The sequence below is a fragment of the Sciurus carolinensis genome, chromosome 11 (assembly GCF_902686445.1).
Source record: "Sciurus carolinensis chromosome 11, mSciCar1.2, whole genome shotgun sequence".
Lineage (NCBI taxonomy): Eukaryota > Metazoa > Chordata > Mammalia > Rodentia > Sciuridae > Sciurus > Sciurus carolinensis.
In genome coordinates this window covers 75,916,679-75,935,331 of record NC_062223.1, presented here as the reverse complement: position 1 = coordinate 75,935,331, position 18,653 = coordinate 75,916,679, and the positions used below count along the sequence as shown (strand labels likewise).

The 18,653-nt window shown below is 53.1% G+C and overlaps 1 protein-coding gene across 6 annotated transcripts; it reads right to left on the bottom strand.

Moving 5' to 3' along the window:
- Positions 1-3,691: 3,691 nt before the first annotated feature.
- Positions 3,692-16,768, bottom strand: P2ry2 (purinergic receptor P2Y2). Of its 6 annotated transcripts, XM_047517309.1 has the most exons (4): positions 16,475-16,717; positions 14,645-14,856; positions 9,116-9,277; positions 3,692-5,932 (listed from the first exon to the last, which is right to left on the bottom strand). In XM_047517309.1, exon 4 carries the CDS (start codon positions 5,926-5,928, stop codon positions 4,798-4,800), a length of 1,131 nt encoding a protein of 376 aa, XP_047373265.1. In that variant the 5' UTR covers positions 5,929-5,932; positions 9,116-9,277; positions 14,645-14,856; positions 16,475-16,717; the 3' UTR covers positions 3,692-4,797. The 6 variants fall into 6 exon arrangements, with proteins under 6 accessions (XP_047373265.1, XP_047373270.1, XP_047373264.1 ...); XM_047517314.1 differs by lacking the exons at positions 14,645-14,856; positions 16,475-16,717 and adding an exon at positions 16,745-16,768; XM_047517308.1 differs by lacking the exon at positions 14,645-14,856.
- Positions 16,769-18,653: the final 1,885 nt, after the last annotated feature.

Here is an 18,653-nt window from a genome sequence, read left to right as displayed (position 1 = left end):
GGGAATTTGCCTCAAGGGCTCAATTCCCACACTCCCCCTCACCCCAACACAGTCTACACCCTGTGGCCCCGTCATACCTGATCCAGTTCCACCCTCCTCTCAATGGAGGCAGGAGCAGCTGGCTTTGAACGGTGTGGCAATGTGTGGTGGTTGTGGTCACTCCATCTTTCTGGACACTTGATACTGGGATGACTCACTTTCAGTCCTCTGAATCGAGAACCCAGAGGGCTTGATTGTTCGTGTCCCTGAAGGTGTAGGCAGCAGTGGTGGCCTTACCTGAGGCGGGGAAAATTGGAATTGGGAAGCAGCATCCCAGAGAGGGAGGCAGGTGGTTTCAGGTCACACAGCAAAAGCTGCCCAGACATTGCCTGCTCTGAACCAACTCCAGGCCTGTCCTCCCATCCTGGATCTTGGTTGAACCAAGGTATGACTGCAGACCAGCCAGGGAGCAATGCCTAAGCCTGCTGAGTGAGTAGGAGCTCTCTACCCTACAGGAGCTGGCTCCTGCAGCTTGAATTAGGAGCAACTTCCTCCTCTTCTTCCTCCTCTCACTGTCCCCTTTCTGCTGCCCTCCAGGCAGGTACCTGGACAAAGTTCTGGAAATACACACAGGCTTGTGTGCCCAAAAGCCACCAGTACCAGGCAGGGCAGAGGTGAGCCACACCTCACCCAGGATGTTCCTGCTTCCCTCCTTCCTGGGGAAACCTCAGCCTCAGGGGTCACTGGGCATCAGTTCCCTGGAGGTTCCTTGCTGGCCAGGCACACTGTCCTCTTCTTCAAACATTTATCCCAAATGTGTTTATTAAATTACATCAACCTCAGGAAGACAGGGCCCCACTGGCTTGCATCCATGGCCCCTAGTTCAGTGTCGGGTGTGGAAATACCGTATGCCAGGCACTCAGATAAGCATTCACTAAGGTGAGCTTCCCAGTACCCTACACGGGAGGTAGCATCTCACTTAAATGAGGAAATCAAAGCACCACAAGATTAACTCACCCAAGGTGCCATGGTTGGAAAGGTGGAGGTGACATTGCAACCCAAGTGATCTTGGTGCAGAATCTATGCTCCTAACCCCATCCTTGGACTGCCTCGCTGGTTCTGAATCATGCCAAGGGTGGTGTCCAGACCCTTCTACCCTGCAGGGGTTGAGTGGTGTGGGACACTGGGAAGGTAATTCATCGGGACATCAGGTGGCCCTGGTCTCGCCTGCTGTGCGTGTCACCTGGAGCAAGCCCTGGCTCTCCTCTCCTCTGTCCTTACTGCTAAACACAGAGGCTAATGTCTACTGCTCAGGGTGGTCAGGAAGGATAAATAATATGATGCATGTGAAAGTCCCACATGGTGGGACATGGGTCAGCACCTGAGTCCCCACCCTTGTGTGCCTGATGCTAAACAGACCGGCCCAAATCTAACATGATGAGAGAGGCAGCTTTGGTGGCTTGACCAGGACCAAGACTGGAACAACCATGTGTGGGGAGCATGTCATCGAGGGTCTTTCCTAATCTTGGAGGTTGGAATGTCCTGTGGATCCCCCATCTGTTGTGAGTCAGGGGATGACTGCCACTCAGGGGAGAGACTCCAGGCACCAGGGGCCATGCACTGTCACATGGTGCTCCCTGAAAAAGCAGATGCAGAGAGGTCAGCAAGCTTGACTTGACTCTCACCTCACTCCCTCTGACCCCCTGCTGGTGTCCCTGGCCTCTGCTCCGTGGTTCTGTGGCTCCCAGGAAGAGTTGTGCAGCATGGGTGACACAGGATTCCTACAAGACACTGATTTACTCTGCAGGGGGTAGCAGAGCAGCAGGAGCAGCCTGAGCCTCTGGCCCACATCCAGGCGCCACTCTGACCTGCTGAATGACCTTAGACAAGGCCCCACCCCTCTGGTCTTGAGTCTACAGCTGGGCTGGAAAATCCCTGGGGTCCTGTTAGGCGGCTGGAGACTCATGTGCCCTTTCATAGTAGCCTTCAGAAGTCAACAGCCCTAGGAAATGATGTCAGGGTAGGGAGAAAGGGAAAGGGCAGGGAGGTCCAGACCATGAGGGGAGATATTTTGAGGATAGGCAGGTCGCCCCATGTGGCTGCTAGACAATGGTCTGGGGCCAGGAGTGGAAAATCTTGGTCTTACTTGGGCTGAAAATAGCACAGGAATCAGAGGAACCTCAGCCACCAGGCGTGTGGCCTGGGCACTGAGCAGGAGGCCAGGTGTCATAGGAGCGCCAGATGGTCTGGCGGTGGGACCCTAGGCCTGTCCCTGGCTTCCCTAGGGTCTCCATTTCTTACCCACTTATGCCTGCCATAGGAATAGATGGTGAGTGAGCCTTCCTGTCCCTCCAGTCCTAGGTCCATAGAATTCTGCAAGCAGTGGTTCAAGGAAAGCTTCCTGGGGCCAAACCACAGTGCTGTCTCTATCCACTGTGGGGCCCTGGGCTCTCAGGGTCTCTCGGAGACCCTCAGGAGGGGTAGGTGGGCAGGACATGAGAGAAATGGGGACTAGGGGAACTCAGAGCCTTGTTAGCCAACCACAGATGCACAGTAAAGGACCCCAAAGTCATGATGTACAACTCCCCATCTCTTGGTCTCAGCAGAGTTGAGGGTCAGAGCTCAGCCTTTACACTCCTGACCATCAGAGCTTCTTGCCTAGGAGGGGCTCCATATAAACACTGATGGGTTTCAGTCTGCGTAGCGGTGAGTAGGGAAAAATAGGTTCTGGCCTGCCAAAAAGACCCAGGATGGTCTGTATGAGGTAGTAACCAAGAAAGCTCAGAGAGACTCTGGCTGCATTAACAAAAAATATAGAACCTAGAATGTGGGAGGTGAGCATCTCACACTATTCTGTGCAGGTCACCCAGGATTGCACAATGCAAATAATCATTTGGGTCATGGCCTGTAACAGGTCCCTGTCACCTGAGGGAGCTGTAGAATGGATCTCTCAGTAAAACAACCCCATGCTAATGGTACCAACTACTCCAAAAGCTGAGGCAGGAGGATCACTTGAGTCCGGGAGTTTGAGTCCAGCCTGGGTAATGTAGGGAGACCCTCATCTCAAAACAACAACAAACATAAATAGAGCAACCCCTGGGGACGCCCTGCCTTTGACAAGGCAAAGTGGAAAGGGTGAAGATGCTGTAGGAGACAGGTGGAGGTGGGGTGAGAAAAAGGCCCTTCTCTTGGGCAGAGTGGGCCCACACGGCAAGGGCTCTCCTAGAGAGAGGAACCGAGTTCCTGTCCTGGAGGTCTAGAGTGAGGCCTATTGTTCTGCCCTGGCCCTGGTCCTGGCCAGTTGAGCTCCATAAATCAGCTCAGGGCAGTCCTGGCTAACCCAGCACTTGCTACAAGTGAGACATCCCCCAGGCTAACCCAGCCTGATCACCAACCATCAGCTGTAGCTGGGATTTTCCCAGAAGGCCAAGGTCTAGACAGGAAGAGAAGTGAGTCTCTCTCTCTCATACTTACCCTGTGCAAAAGAAGCTTCATGGTTGGGACAAGAAGGAAGCCCGGTTTGGCCTCCTTATGACCTGGTCCCTGGTCTTATCTCTTTGTCTTGAGCCTGAGTGCCAGTTTGAATATGCTATGGTCTCAGAACACCCACCCACTAACCCCCATGTCTTTACTTAGGATGTGTCCAGAACCTGGATATTCTACTAAACTGCTTTACTCAGAAGCCACAGCTCAGGAGCACCTACCACTCCACTCCAGCCTTCCCTGACCTGCTGGCCTACAGCCCCAACCACTCAGCATCATCCCATGGTATGCTGGAGCAACAACTGGTACCTGCTTGCAAGAGTCAACAGTCAAATTTTCAGGAATTTTGTCAAGAGGTTCCATTGCTTCAGTAATTCGAAATTGGTCATGGTAGGAATATTTGCACTATTGCAATGCTAGAAATAAGGGATTCCCTGCTGCCAGAGATCCACTTAAATGGTTTAACATTAACCAGCATATGACTGGTTGTTGCTTAAACTGGTGAACTCCAAGGACTGGGACTCCACCTGACTCTTGCCACAGAAGCCAACTGGCTTAAAGTGAGAGAGGACCTGAGGTCTGGAGAGGGAATCCCTGATGTGAGACTTCCCTGAAGCAGTCAGTGGGATGGCAGGTGGCAGAAGAGAACAGGCTGGATAAAGGCCTTTAAGTGGGTGTTAAAAACATCCTAGGCTGTGTCCCCATCCTCTGACCATACAACAAAGCACAGCTCAACAGGTAGCACAATCTTTAGTTTCAGTTACAGCCTCAAAGAGTAGGCTATAGGCTGGGAGCCTCCAGATGGGTTTATCACATCAGTTCCCAAATGTTCATCTCTTGGGCTGGGAGTACTCCTCTAAGCTGAGTTCACTAAGCACCCAGTCCCACCCCAGACTGCTATGGGAGCTTGGCCCTAACTACTTACCAGGCCCCTCTGGTTAACCTGTGACTTTGCTCCACTGTAGCTAGCTCAGGTCCAGATTGCTATTTGTCCCTAGTACATCTTCTTCCTCTCCGGCCTTCTCCATTTGACTTCATCAGGCTGGACTCCAGTCTAGATACCTTGGCAGGATCAACCAGCTATCTGCATGGGTGTCAGGTGGCATTGGCCCTAAACGTATGCCTTTTTTGAAAACCTTATTCCCCAACTGACACATACAAATGATGGCTGTCGGGTATGGGGCTGCTGACTCTGGACCATAAGCAGAGTATCCTGAGCCCCTGCCAAGTGACAATCATGATGGTCCATTTCTGGGGACACCATCGCATTTGAACAAGCCCTTGTCCCCTACAGCTCCCCCCTTATAAACTTGCACAGGCCTGAGGGCTCAAATCCTAGAGCCGGATGTCTTTAGTGTTCTCGCTCCCAGCTAGTGTGGACTCTGTCTGCCTGGAGTTCCCACTGCTGGCTGACAAATCTGTCCTCTTGGTATCAGTTCTGTCGGACCTGTGCAGGCCCAGCCTGCGCCGAGCCTGGGTGGTAGGGGTGGGGTCTGAGGGTGGCTTGGCATCTCGGGCAAAGCGGACAAGCCTCTGTCCAGCCAGGAAGTAGAGCACAGGGTCAAGGCAACTGTTGGCACTGGCCAGCGGCCGGGTGATCTTGTATGCCATGTTGATGGCATCAAGGGTGTGGCAACTGAGGTCAAGTGAGCGGAAGGAGTAGTAGAGGGTGCGGGTGACGTGGAAAGGCAGGAAACAGAGGGCGAAGACAGCCAGCACCAGGGCAATGGTGCGCACCGACTTGCGCTTGGCCCGCGGCAGGCCTCCTGTGGTCCCATAAGCTGGCTGGAGTAGGCGCCGTGCCATGAGCACGTAACAGACCAGGATGATGGCAAAGGGCACGGCGAAAAGCAGACCCAGCATGACCGAGCTGTAGGCCACAAAGTGACCAAAGAGCTCAGGTGCCGAGGTGTCATGGCAGGTGATGCGGCCCCCACGTGCGCTGGTGGTGACAAAGTAGAGCACTGGTGCCTGGCAGGCCAGCACCAACACCCACACAGCTGCGGCCACCCGGCGGGCATAGCGGGCCCGGCCCCAGCGCAGGGAGCGCAGAGGGCGCAGTACCCCCAAGCACCGGTGAATGCTGATGCAGGTGAGGAAGAGGATGCTGCAGTAGAGGTTGGTGTAGAAGAGGAAGCGCACCAGCTTGCAGAGCACTGTGCTGAAGGGCCAGTGATCTCCGCGGGCGTAGTAATAAACCAGCAGCGGTAGGGAGGCCGCATATAGTGCGTCAGACACAGCCAGGTGGAACATGTACGTGGTGGAGGCGTTCCAGGTCTTGAGGCGGCACAGGAAGATGTACAGCGCCACGACGTTCAGACACAGTCCGAGCACGCACACCACGCCGTAGGACACAGGCAGCAGCACGTATTTGAAGTCCTCGTTGAAGCGGCACTTGTAGCCCAGCTCATCCCCGTCCCAGGTGCCATTGATGGTGTCATTCCACAGGTCCAGGCTCACTTCCATCGCCCTGCGAGGAGGGGAGGACAGCCATCAGGGTCATGGCTGGGACTCTGTGGAAAGGCTGACTTAGGCACCTGACCAGGGCCAGGATGGACCCCAAGGGCTCACAGATTTCTTTTAAGATTTGCCTATGGCCGGGCACCTGGCGCATGACTGTAATCCCAGCGGCTCGGGAGGCTGAGGCGGAAGGATCCAGAGTTCAAAGCCAGCCTCAACAAAAGCGAGGTGCTAAGCAACTCAGTGAGACCCTGTCTCTAAATAAAATACAAAATAGGGCTGGGGATGTGACTCAGTGGTTGAGTGTCCCCAAGTTCAATCCCTGGTACTGCTCTGTACCCCTTCCAAAAAATATTTGCCTAAGTTCAGGAGTTTTATTTGTTTGTTTTTTGTTTTTGTTTTTTGCCATCTGATCAGCATCTTTCCCTGGACTCCAAACCTCCAAACCCTGAAACCTCAAGAATGTTTAAGATAAAAAAAAAAAAAAAAAAAAAAAAAAAAAAAAAAAGTTTAATATCCATGAATATCAGCATCACATAATTTTAAAACTTCAGAACAGAGTGGGCAACCTATAGTCTAAGGGCCAATTCTATCCCAACAGTCTTTTTATTTTTTTTGTAAGGGGAGCTTTATTGGAGCACAACAATATCCATCTGTTTACAGAGTTAAGTGGGTGTGACAAAGACCGTATGACCTGCAATGCCTAAAATACTTAGGATCTGACCTTAAAAAAAAAAAAAAGTACTGTTCCTGCTCTGGAACCTCAGGATCAGGGTTTGAGACCTAGGATTCTGAGCTCTGGAATCCGAGGATCTGGGGGTTATAGAGGGGTATAGTTTCATATTCCTGGGAAGGGGCCTTCAAGGCTGTGTGGCTCCACTGCACACCAACTGCCCTCTGCCTGCTCAGGGGTCTCTGACCAGGGCAGCCCTGCTCCTCTGGAGACATCCCAGAGCTTCCTTAGGCTCATCTTCCCACTCTCTGGAGAGGCAGACATATTTTCTTCCCCAATCATTCATTCTCTCATTCAACAGGTTTTTTCTTTTTTTCTTTCTTTCTTTTTTTTTTTAGGTATTCCTATATTCTGGCACTTTCTACCTCTGCACACAGCAGTCCTGATTCCCAGCCTGGGAGGCTACCAGAGGGGGACAGTAACCCTCGGGGGAAGTTTGGGGCAGAGATGGGGATAGAGATTAGAAAGGAACTTGTTTCATGAAGCAAATGTAGCCTCTTCTGGGCACAGCCAGTTTCTCTTTGCACACCATCACAATCCCAACATTTCCCTACCATGTCCCTTGTGAGTGTGGGTCATACCCATGGGGTCTGGCCTCGTAGTTGACAGTGCCTGGAGGACAGGTGCCACTTTCCTCCTCTCCCCACCCCACCCTGTGACCAGTAAGAGCTCTCTCAGCTGGAAGGCAGGAGATAGACATTCTGGTCTGAAGGGCAAAGATGTGCCCCCAAAGTCCCAAAAGGCAGAATGGAAATAATAGCAGCAGCCCCTAATGGGAAGACCCTCCTGAACTTCAGCCCTCTCATGGGTCAAATCCCTCAGCCTTGGAGAAATGCAGTCCTCAAACTTCCCTCCTCACCCTGGTCCTTCCCATGTTGCTGCTCTGCTCCTGCCCCAGTACTGATCGCCTTGTCTCTCCTCAGAGGTGGGATCAGGGCCCTTCATAGTTAACAGCCCATTGCCCTGCACCAAGTTTCCTGCTGGCCTCTACTGGTGGAATCTCTGACACTGAGAGGAGGGGTGGAGACTTCCCTGTCTCCCAGTGAACGGAGGGGGCTGCCTCTTCCACCTGCTTTAAGACATCCTGGCCTCCACCCTCCAGGCCAGCTGGGGACTCCATCACTGTGGCCCTGGTCCAGATTGACTTTTCCCTCCACAGGCTGACTCATCAACTGTGAGACCATCTTCCTAGCCTCCAGTCCCTACTTCAGGAAGATAGCTATGTCCCCAGCCCTCTCCCTCAGGCCTTCCCTCTGTCTCTCCTGACCCCGGCTGCCCTGGACCCTCACCTTGAGGTCTGTGGAAGTCTCCACCAGACTTTGTCACTGGTCCCTCTCACCTCTCATTGGCTGTACAGTGCCCAGTCCTGGCTGGCCCTTCCCTGAGGAGCTCCCAGTCTGGAAAGGGGTGAGCTGTTTGAAGGCCCTACGAGGCTTCCCTGCCTTTGTTCATGCTGCTCTTTCTGTCTAGAAAGGTTTTCTAGAACCCACACACACTGTACCCATCCTACCCAGCCCTCCAGGCTCTTCTTAAGGTCACCTCATCACTGGAGCTCTCCCCTCCAACAGTGCCCCTCAGGCCACTCCTGAGCTGTTCCTCAGACCTTGTTGGTAATTGGTCCTTCCAGCTCTACCCCAATACATGCTAGGTGCTCCTTGAGGGCTGAGTTCATCTAATAATGCCCTTTTTGTCCCTATGACCTAGTGAGAGGCCTGATCACAGCAGCTATTGCAGGAAAGAAAACGAATGAGTAAAATGAACACAAGAGAATGTGAGAGCCCAGAAGCTGAGCTTTATGGAAGTGCCTCTCCCTTCCCTTGCTGCTTACAGGGCCTATAGGAAGACAGTGATGCATAAAGATTTCTCAGCTCCTGATCTTTGGTGATCAGGGGTCAGTATGGCCCTCCTGGGGGCCCACCCCACCCTGGACCTTCTCTTGCCCCTGAACTATCCCTCCTTCAATAGCCCCAGGAGCCCAGAAGACTCTGTCCTTCTCTAGACAGGCCAGGAAATGCCACAGGAAGTCAGACTCAGGCATGCTACAGGTGGGTCAGCTGTCTGAGGTGTCACATGCTTTTACCTGGCCCATCTCTGATCCATAGTTCCTCATCCTGGAGTCCCCTCTGCTATTCTCCTTGCTCTGCTGTAGCCAGTCAGCAGCTCCCATTAAGCATCTTCATGAACCCCACTCCACCACTCCTTGGTAGATACTGCCATAGAGGTTAAGCTGTTTGTTCAAGGTCACATTGCCAGGAATTGGAAAAACTAATCTGAACACCAACGGCTGTCTGGCTCCAAAGCCTAAATCCATCACACCCTGGGACAAAGGAGCAGAGCAAGGCACCTGCCTTAGGATTCCCCCAATCTATCAGGGTTTAGTTCATTCACTGCACAGCACGGTAGCACCTGCCCAGCCTCCCAGCCGGCTGACCCACCTCACACACCTGCCCCTGCTCTCACCTTCAGGATGCTCAGAGGCTGCTCAGGTTCCTCACTCATGAATGCACATGCCTGGACGGGCTGCAGGGAGTTCTTCGGGCAAACAGGAAAAACTGGTTCCCTGGCCTTGGGCCTTGCCCAGCCTCCAGCATTTTTCAGGGCAGATAGCTACAGCAGGGGCTCCTGCAGACACACAGAGTTGGACAAGGAAAGCCAACCAGGCCAAGTACCCCCAGGGCTCTCTCCTCTGTTCCTACGTTGGCCCCCCAAAGGCAGAGAAGTGATGATCTGGTGTACTTAACCGGGTTGCACATCCACACATGCCCCCCACACACACACACACATTGTCCAGCCCCAGTTTATATACTCCACAGATGGGCTGCCTGCAGCCTCCTTTCCAGGCACCCCCTTTCACGAGAAGGGTGGTTCTGTAGGGGAAGACCTCTCCCCATGTCCTGCAGGGCTGAGCCAAGGTTCCAGCATCCCCTTCCTCCATCCTGGTTTTGTGCTTTAGCCCCACACAGGAAATGATCAATAGTCTCCTTGCCCAGTATATGCTCTCTGGTACTTCTGCCAGCACACCTTTGCCCAAGCTGGGTCTCTATCTAGAATCACCCTCCTCCCCACTCCCACCTCTAGGCATCCCTCATGGGCATTACACACACATAGACCACATCTGAACACACAGACACAACACACAGGCACAATCAGAAGCTCATTCAGAACACCCAGTGACAGTCTAGACAGGGCCTGGAGCAGCATTTGGAAACCACCTGCACCAAACCCGCTTTTGATAAGGAGGAAACAGTCCCAAGGCCTCAGAGTAAATCAAGGACACAGCCAAGATTAGAACCTAGATTTTCTTGTCCCACCTGGGAGCCCTCATACACACCAAGCCCAGGGCTTCCATGAGGGGATGGTTGGCAGTGGAGGGACAGGTCTGTACAGGCAGGTCCCAGCACCCACAACCTCAGACACATCACAGCAGAAGAAGAATGTGCTTCTCTGGAAAGATCTTTTCCCATCTGCTTCATTGCCCTAGAATGGGGGGATAAAGGTGAGTGGCTACAGGTGTAGGGCCGGGAGGGGGCTATGGGATGTGCCTCTGGGCACTGCTTGCTTAAAGTACCTTGCCCAGTCATTCCAAGCTGACATGGGCCAGTGGGTTGGTTGCTATTTGCCTGTCTGCTTTAGAGTCTAGTGACAAGATGAAGAGCTTCATCTTTTCACCCCACTCCTCCCAGGCACACACCTCTCTTCTTTTTAGAAGATGCCTTGACTCAACCAGAGAAGGAGCACAGCACTTCCTCAAGGTCATTCTGCCGTTTCTGAGAAGGACCTCCACCGCCCTTCCAGGTTTCAACCTCGCTCTCCTCATCCCACTTGAAGCCTATCACTCACCAAGTCCTGTCACTCCAAGCGGGGGAGTCCCCCAGAGACACCCTGTGTGTTTTTTGCCAATCCACAGTCCAGCGCTTCTCTTCCATACCACCACCAGCCCTTCACCAGACTCCCTGCCTGCCTCGTCCAGCCTTTGCGGTATAGTCACATGACTCTCCTAAAACTCAAATCTGACCATGTGCTATGAAGCTCAAAACCCTTCCATGGCTGCCTAAGTCCCTCAGGCTAATGTCCAAGCTCCTTAGCCTGGTGCTCAAAGACCCGATAATCTGGTTCCTGCCATCCCTTCAGAAAACACACGGTCTTGGCCTCCACCCTCACCCTCTAGTGTCAGCACAGCAAAAGCAGTCATATGACAAATCTTGCTTGGGAACAGCCTTCTTTATCTTCTAACCCCCTATCGTAACACAAGGGAAGCGCTGTCTCTGTGTCAAGTTCTGTGTTAGGCAGCTTCACATACTTCTTCTCATTTAATCCTAAGACTTAGAAAAGCTAAATAACCTCCCCAGGTTACAAAACTAGCAATGGCACAAAACTCCAGTCTGACTTCAGAAATTTTGTCTCTGACCACTGCCCCCTACCCTGAAAGGCCCAGGCCCTATCCACAGGAAACTGATCCCTCCTCTTTGAACCTCATGGCTCTTTCTGTCTGGTCAGGTTTCCAGCAGAGGTGTACCCAGCTGATGTTTCCTCCTCTTAGTACTTCCCTAGTGTAAAGTGGCCAAGATGGTTGTTGTACTCATCTCACACATAGAAAACTAAGACCAGAAAGGAGTAACTCAAAGTCTCACCCAAGGTCACCAGGAAGTCAAGAGCAAAGCCAAACCTACTAGGGGGCAAGTCTACTCCCTGACCTGGCTCTGTCCCTACCCTAATCTGGGTCTTTCTGTGGTCCTAGGTTAGTGAGCCCAAAGCCAGGAGGAGTGACAGAGGCAGTTCCCAGGGTGGCTGCGGAATTTCCCAGGCGGTTAGACGACATTCCAGTTCCTCCACTAGGGTGGCTCTGGAATGTGCCACCCGCCTGGCTAGTGGACCCTGTCCAGCCTGGCAGGGGAGAATGTCCTGTCATCACTTTGGAGACCCCTGCTGCCAGTCTCTGCCACGGGAGGGATGCTGTGAGGGAAAACAGAGGACCTGGACCTGGAACTGCATCAAGGGGGCAGGAGAGGGCACTGCGCAGGTGGGAAATCCTGCCATTCCCAGTTGTAGGTCCTGGACAAGTCTCACAGTTCCAAAACTCAAATCTCAATCTCCTCTTGATAGACTAATAGATGCCTACTTTCCCTAGCAGGGAAGAAAGGGTAGTCAGGGAAGGCTTCCTGGAGGAAAGGACCCTGAGCTGCATTTTGGAAGACAAGTAGGAGTCAGGTGATAGAGACAGTGGAAGAGAGTGCATAAGAACCAGGGCAAAGAGGACGAGAACTGGTAATCATGCCTGTGGTTTGAGTAGAGGACAAGGCTGGGCTGCAAAGGATTAGGAGCTTAGAATTCACCCCTGTCCCCTCCCAAATGTCCTCAAAGGGGCTGAAATCCGGCAGGCTCTCCAGCCTTGCCTGGCATGTTGCAGTATGAGGGGGTTTGGCCTGGCCACACAGCTGAGGGGTGACCCCAGATGTTATCAGATGGTGTAGTATGAAGCGTCTCCTCCAGGAGGGCCCTGGGCTCTGTAGCCCCCTCCTGAAACTCTTGCCCTCTTGGGAGTCCTCACCAAGTATGAAGACCTCTCACAGAGGCTGAAGTCAGAGCTTGTGCGTGGGTAGGTCTCAGCCAGGCTAACGGATCTGGTAACTGAGACCCTAAAGAGAGAACCTTCTTCAACCAGGTCAGGGCCAAAGCACCCCTTCCACCCAGGCCCAGCACAGTCCTGCACAGGGCTATAGAAACCAGCTCCTGAACTGAACAGGTTCAGAAACACAGTGCTCAGGGCTCCTTTCCAACCCATCACACCAAAATGCTGTCAGTCAGGCTCAAGAGGCAAGATCCTGTGATTGGGCTCTAACTTGGAAACATCTATGCTGTACAATTTTGGTCAAGTCAGTCTCCCTCTCTGAGCCTTGGGCTCTTTGGTGGTCAAATGGGGGCACTGCTCCACGGAATAGCTCATGAGAAACTAGTAAGACAAGGGGCAGGTGGGCATTCCATAGGAATGGCAAATTGTCCTGATGTGGAGGCTGCATCTGCCCATCACAGTGGAGACACTGAATTCCAGGAGCCTATGCTACTTCTCAGCCGGGTCCCTCCCTGGTGTCCCCAGAGGGGCAGAAGCCATGGCCAGAGCAGTCAGTGAGGCTCCTGGAAGAGGAGCTATGATCAGGTTTGAAGATGAGCAGGAAGGTCCAGCTTGGGAGAAAAGGAGATAGGAGACCCCAAGTGGGAAAGGGACAAAATTACAGAATCAGACATGTGTGAGGCTGTGCATCTGAGGTTGTCTCAGCTCCTCCAGGCTTCCAAATTTGTTAGTTCTCAAAGTCCAGCCCTCTGGGAAGGAGTACTGTTTCTTCAGTCCTGTTACTCATGGTTCTGATAGCCTTTGGTTTGAGATTCTCAGAACCAGAGGAGTCTGCACTCAGAGTAATGCAATCACAAGTCATATTCCCAGGAGCCACAAAGTCCCAGCAAGCACGCCCCAGTGCCCTTGCATGCCCTCCTTTAAAGGGATCCTGTGAACCCAGGCTCAGATCATGCTCTGTAGGGTCCTTAAGGAATGCCCAGTCTGACTCAGGGAGACACTGACATGGACCAGTCTACCTGGGTGATGAAGACACAACCCAGGGGCCATGGAGCCCAGAGGAACACCCAGCCAGCTCGAGGTGCTCAGGAAGAGCTTCCCAGAGCGGCTGGCACTTGATAGATGAATAGGCATTTGTCAGGTGGACATAGAGATGGGAGGACATAGAAGGCAGAAGGTGTAAGTGCTGAGACTCAATGGGTGAGAGTATGGCCTGTTGGGGAAACAGGTCATGTGTGGCTAGCATGGATGGTTAAGTGGCATGGAATGTGTGGGGGCCTGAGGAACTCATATCAAAGAGCTCGAAGACCAGGCTGTGGAGCTTGGCCACTATTCTGGCTTAAAAGGATAAGGTCATGATCATAGTTGACCTTTGCAAAGATGGTGCCACATGTAAGGTGGACAGAACTAGGGGGTTTGGAGGGAGGGAGGTGAAGGAGGAGCCTACACATACAAGGGTATGGTGAGACCTGTTCCCTTGACCCTGGACTCCCTGGGATAGGGAGTATCCTTCCCCAGCATCCCAACCCACCCATGGTAAGAGTCTTCCTCCAGCTGGGCAAAGTGGGCACACCTATAATCCCAGCAACTCGGGAGGCTGAGGCAGGAGAACTGCAAGAGCAAAGCCAGCCTCCGCAAAAGCAAGGCACAAAGCAACTCAGTAAGATCCTGTCTCTAAAGAAAATACAAAATAGGACTGGGGATGTGACTCAGGGTTGGGTGCTCCTGAGTTCAATCCCCCACACAAAGAAAAAAAAGGTCTTCCTCTTATCAGGTGGGCTGGGAGGCTGAATATTCACTAGGAAGCCATACAGATACAAGGCTAAGGGAGGTCCCCAGTGCACAAGCCTCTCCTCTGGGGAACTGCAGTGACAGTGACAGGATACCAGAACAGAGGATCAAGAGCTGCCCCCAGGGCCTAGGCTGTTCACATTCCCAACAGGGACTCCTGCTATTTATCCCAGGCCACAAATGACTCAGGCCTAGGAGACTGGGTGATAAAGAAGTATAAGAACTCCTCTGCTCTAGGACCACCTCTGCATGGACCAAGGTTGTCCTCTGTACATCCACTTCTCTCAGTCATCCATTTCCCAAACACTCCTTGGCACCTGCTCTGTGTGCCACGTGTGCCAGGCGATAGGGACAGAGTAAGAAAGCAGGGATGACCTGGCCTCCTCCTGCAACTGGCCTCTCTCTGAGATGGGTACAGAGGTCAAGGGGAGCTCCACAGCCAGCTTCCCTCCATCAGTGCCAGTGAGACCATGCCTGAGATTCCAAGGGCAGCCCAAGAGGAAGGTGTGAGATAAAAGGTTTACAGAAGGTAGTTAGAGGAGGAAAGATTTCCTCAGGGGCACGTCTTCCCCGCTCCACAGATCTGCAAGGCTCCCCTGGCCCTGTGAGCAGACCTGAGCTGACCTTACCTTATTGGCAGCTGGGCAACCAGGCCACAAGAAAGCCACAGAAAACAGGTTCCTAGGAGAGGATTCAAACTCCCTTCAACTTGGAAGGCACAGGACTTTCCTTGCCCTGATGGGGCTTCTGTCTTGGATGGGGAAGGTAGGCAGGAGTCCCAGATTCCACCGGGACTTTGTGACCTTGGGGAAGATACCCTCCAAACCTCTTATCTCCTCATCTGCAACATAAAGAAAATAATTCCTCCCTCACAGGGTTATTGGAAGACAAAATGAGGTATTTTTGTCAACTGTTACTAGCAAAATATCTTTGCAGAGGGCGTCATGGGAGAAGAAGGTATTCAATAATTAAATTCAAATAACCAGGACAATCCTCTGCTATTGCACCTGTGTCCTATTATATTCTTCAAAGGCCCTTACATCTAAGAGTATCATGCTCCTCCCCACGCACTGCACTGAGTTTACAAAGCCCTTTACTGTGTTCAGTGGTAAAGTGCATGCTTAGCATTCAAAAGGCCTGGGTTCAGTCCTCAACACACACACACACACACACACACACACACACACACAACACACACAAGCCCTTTCCTGGCCTCGATCTTAAGAATCCTCTAAGCAACCTTGCATTCAAAGAGGCAAGCATCAACATTCTCAATTTACAATGGCCTATTGGTTACAGTCATGAAATCAAAGCTCTCGAGGGGCTCATGAGACCTTGGTAATGCCCTCATGTTCTCTTAGCTGGTCTCTGGGGGATCTGGACCTTGTGCATCCTGTGCAAGAGGGGGACAGGAATGGAGAGGTCACAGCTACACTCTTCAGGCCAAGTTCAGCAGTCATTTCTGAGGGTTGCCCAGTGCTCCCCAACCGTATGTCTATGCCCCAGGTCAGCCCAGGCAGAGAGGAGAAAGAGTGACAGGACTTTTGTGTCAGGGCTTTTCCCTCACCACCTAACCCCACGCTCTCATGTGCAGGACCTTACTGGTCCTTTTAGAGGGTGGCTGTTCAAAGAAACTCCTTTCTCCCATTCTCACCCACTGATAACTGAGACTTCTCTGAGGTTCAAACCTGACTCTCAAAAGCTCATCATATTCCAGTCCAGATCCAAAGAAAGACTGTGGACCCAGGGAATCTGGCAATGCCATGCTGAAAGGAACAGTGATCCCCCAACTCCATAACTCCCAAACTGGTAGAGCTAGTTTCCAGCAGCACCTGGCATTTGGGCTGGACTCCTGGGGGGCCAAGCCTGACACTGACTGTCCTTGTGGGAGGGGGCACTGCCTTTCTCCTGACTGACTCTTTCTACAGCAGCACCTGCCAGATTAAAAGTCTGCTGACAGATTAAAGTCTTAACTGTTCTTCTTTGCTACTGCCCTCCCCCGTCCTTGCTACTGCCTCCCTAGTTTTACCTACACCCAGGACTGGGGTGGGGAAGAGCCATCCAGACCGATCCTGGTGGGAGGACAGGAGCACAGCAGGTTTTGGGAGTTGCCTGGTCTCTGGCCACGGTCCCACGCCCCAGGGGCTCCCACACCAGTGCAAACAACAGTTTAGAGCACACACAAGTTCAGACACTCTCTCCCCAGGGACACGTGCACTCACCCACTAACACACCGACTTCCCCAATAGGCGGACATATACACCCTAGGTTCAGGGTGGCATCCACACTCACTGAGATATATGCTCCAGCTAAGGCAAAGATCAACCACGGACTCACAGCGCGCTCAAGCCGTCCAGTTATGCGCTACACTCAGGCTCGGAATCGTGCCCTAGTGGGGCAGTGACACACACACGCCCGCTCCTTGCCCAGCGCCGGGTCCACACCCGCGCCAGTCGTACCGGCAGCTTCCCTGGGCCGCGCGCGCCAACCTCTTCGTGGGTCGGATCTCCCACCAGGCGGCCTATCCCTCGCCTTCACGCTGAATTCGTCCGCCCCAGGGGCTGTGGCCTCAGTTCCCGGGTGCCGGCGCTGCGCAGGGTCCCACGTGCCTGGGAGCGCCGCGGCCCCCGCCCCGCCCAAGCTCGCTCCCTGGCCTGCGGGCAGGCCCCGCGGGGCGGAGCGGACTCTGGACAGACCCCGGCACCGCCCCCACGCGCCGGAATAGGTACCTCGCCACCTCGCCACCCAGCCACCACTCTGGGGACGCCGCCCAGCCACACAGTCTTGGGGTCAGCGCACCCGCAGTGGGTGTTGCGTAGGAAGCGCGGGCGGCGACGGTCCTCCCGCCTGGCCAGGCAGAAGCCGCCAGACTCGCTCTCAGGAGCAGAGAGCGTGTGAGAAGCAATTTTGAGAGACGCCAAAGTTTTACGAGGTTTGCAAGCCCGCGTGGCTCCTGTCATTGCCCACTGAGGGACCTTTGCGACGATTGGTCGCCTCCCCCCGCCCCAGCCCTGTTCGCCTTGATGGGACCAGCTCAGGACACCACCCTGAGACAGGAAAGCCCGGGAGCACTCAGGTTCCTGCCTCTCTCTCCAGCCGAAGCCGTGAAGGGAGGTCCTGTCCCTGTGCTCCCCTTCTTTTTTCATCCCACCCGCAGCCACAAATTCCCCATTCTTTTAGTCTCGTAGACTTAACTGCCTTAATTCCTTTCTCTGCCCTCAACCCCACTCTGATGGCCTTCTATAGCCATGGACCCTGTTTCTGTCCCTCTTCAGTCTGAGCTCAGGAGGGCAGGGACCAGGTCATCCTCCCTACTGCTGTCCCAGAGGTCCTGGGAGGTGCTCTGTCCTTGCTTAAGTGTAAGCATGAATGAACCAGAGCCTCCCCACCCGCCTCATTTCTGGTTTAGAAGTCAGGAGTGTAGGTTCTGGCACTGACTCAGGGACGTTAACCCACAGTTCCAGTCCCTCTCAGGGCCTCTTCTGTGAATGGGAACCATCATACTCATCCTCCCATCTACCAGTGTCCATCCATTGGCTCTTCGGGTGGTCCAGTGGCTGGACAAGTGCAGAGCAGGCTTCTTCCTGTGGCCTGATGACTCCAGGTCAGCTGTCTGGGGCCTGGTTGCCAAGCCCAGGAGGGGCCCCAAAAAGATGCTGGCTGTAGCCTGCCAGGAGTAAGGGCAGGGAGGACACACAGGGCTCTGTGGCTAAGATGCCTCTGGAGTCCCCTGGGACTTGCTTGGGAAACACAAAGGCCCCTTGTCCTTCCTCCTCTGCCTGTTATCCAGGCTGATCCATGCACTTTCCAGAGGCCTAGTTATTCCCACATCCCCAACTTGTGGGGCATAGGCCTTAGGGTTCCAGTTGGGGAAGTCCTTTTGGGCACTGGAATCTCATCCAACACCCCTCTCTCTTCCCCCTTTTAAGCTGCCAAAACTTCTATTGTCACAACTGTTTCCCCCAGGAGAAAAATACCCCTTTGATATCAAGATGAAGGCCTAAGCCCAGCCTTAGCTTCCAGCAGACACATCTCAAGGTGCTCAGTCCAGGGGTCTGCATGCTCTGCTGCAGTCCAACTCCCTTACTTTATAGCCAAAGGAGCTGCATCCCTGAGAGTCTCAACATCTGACCTGCTCATCAGGTGATATAGTGAGGCCTGGGGAGTAAAGGACCTTGTCCTTGAACCCCATTGCCTCTGGTTCATATTCCAGTTTGGCATCACTTCCCCTGTGACTTCTCCCTGAGTCTCAGTCTCCTCTTCTATAAAATGGAGTATTAACAATAACCTTACTAGCTAGCCTGTCTAAAAGTTCTCTATTCAGTGTTTTGCCCATCATCCTGAGCTGCCCATGTTCAAGGAGTTGTATCCTTTCCAATAAGAACTGGAGGCTGAGGTCCCCTGACACTTTCCCTGGCACTTCCTTCATTCATGGAAGTCATCAAGTCCGGCAGATTTCACATCACCCAGCAAAGTCCCCCTTGCCCGGGCTGTCTGGGACCCTCCCATTCCACTTCAACTTGTGCACCTTTGCTTTGTATTTTTACTTATTTACATTTCCTGGTAATTTGTCAAAAATACATAGAAGATTCTATGGCTAAAAGAATTTACAAACATTGATCCAACCAGGAAATTGAG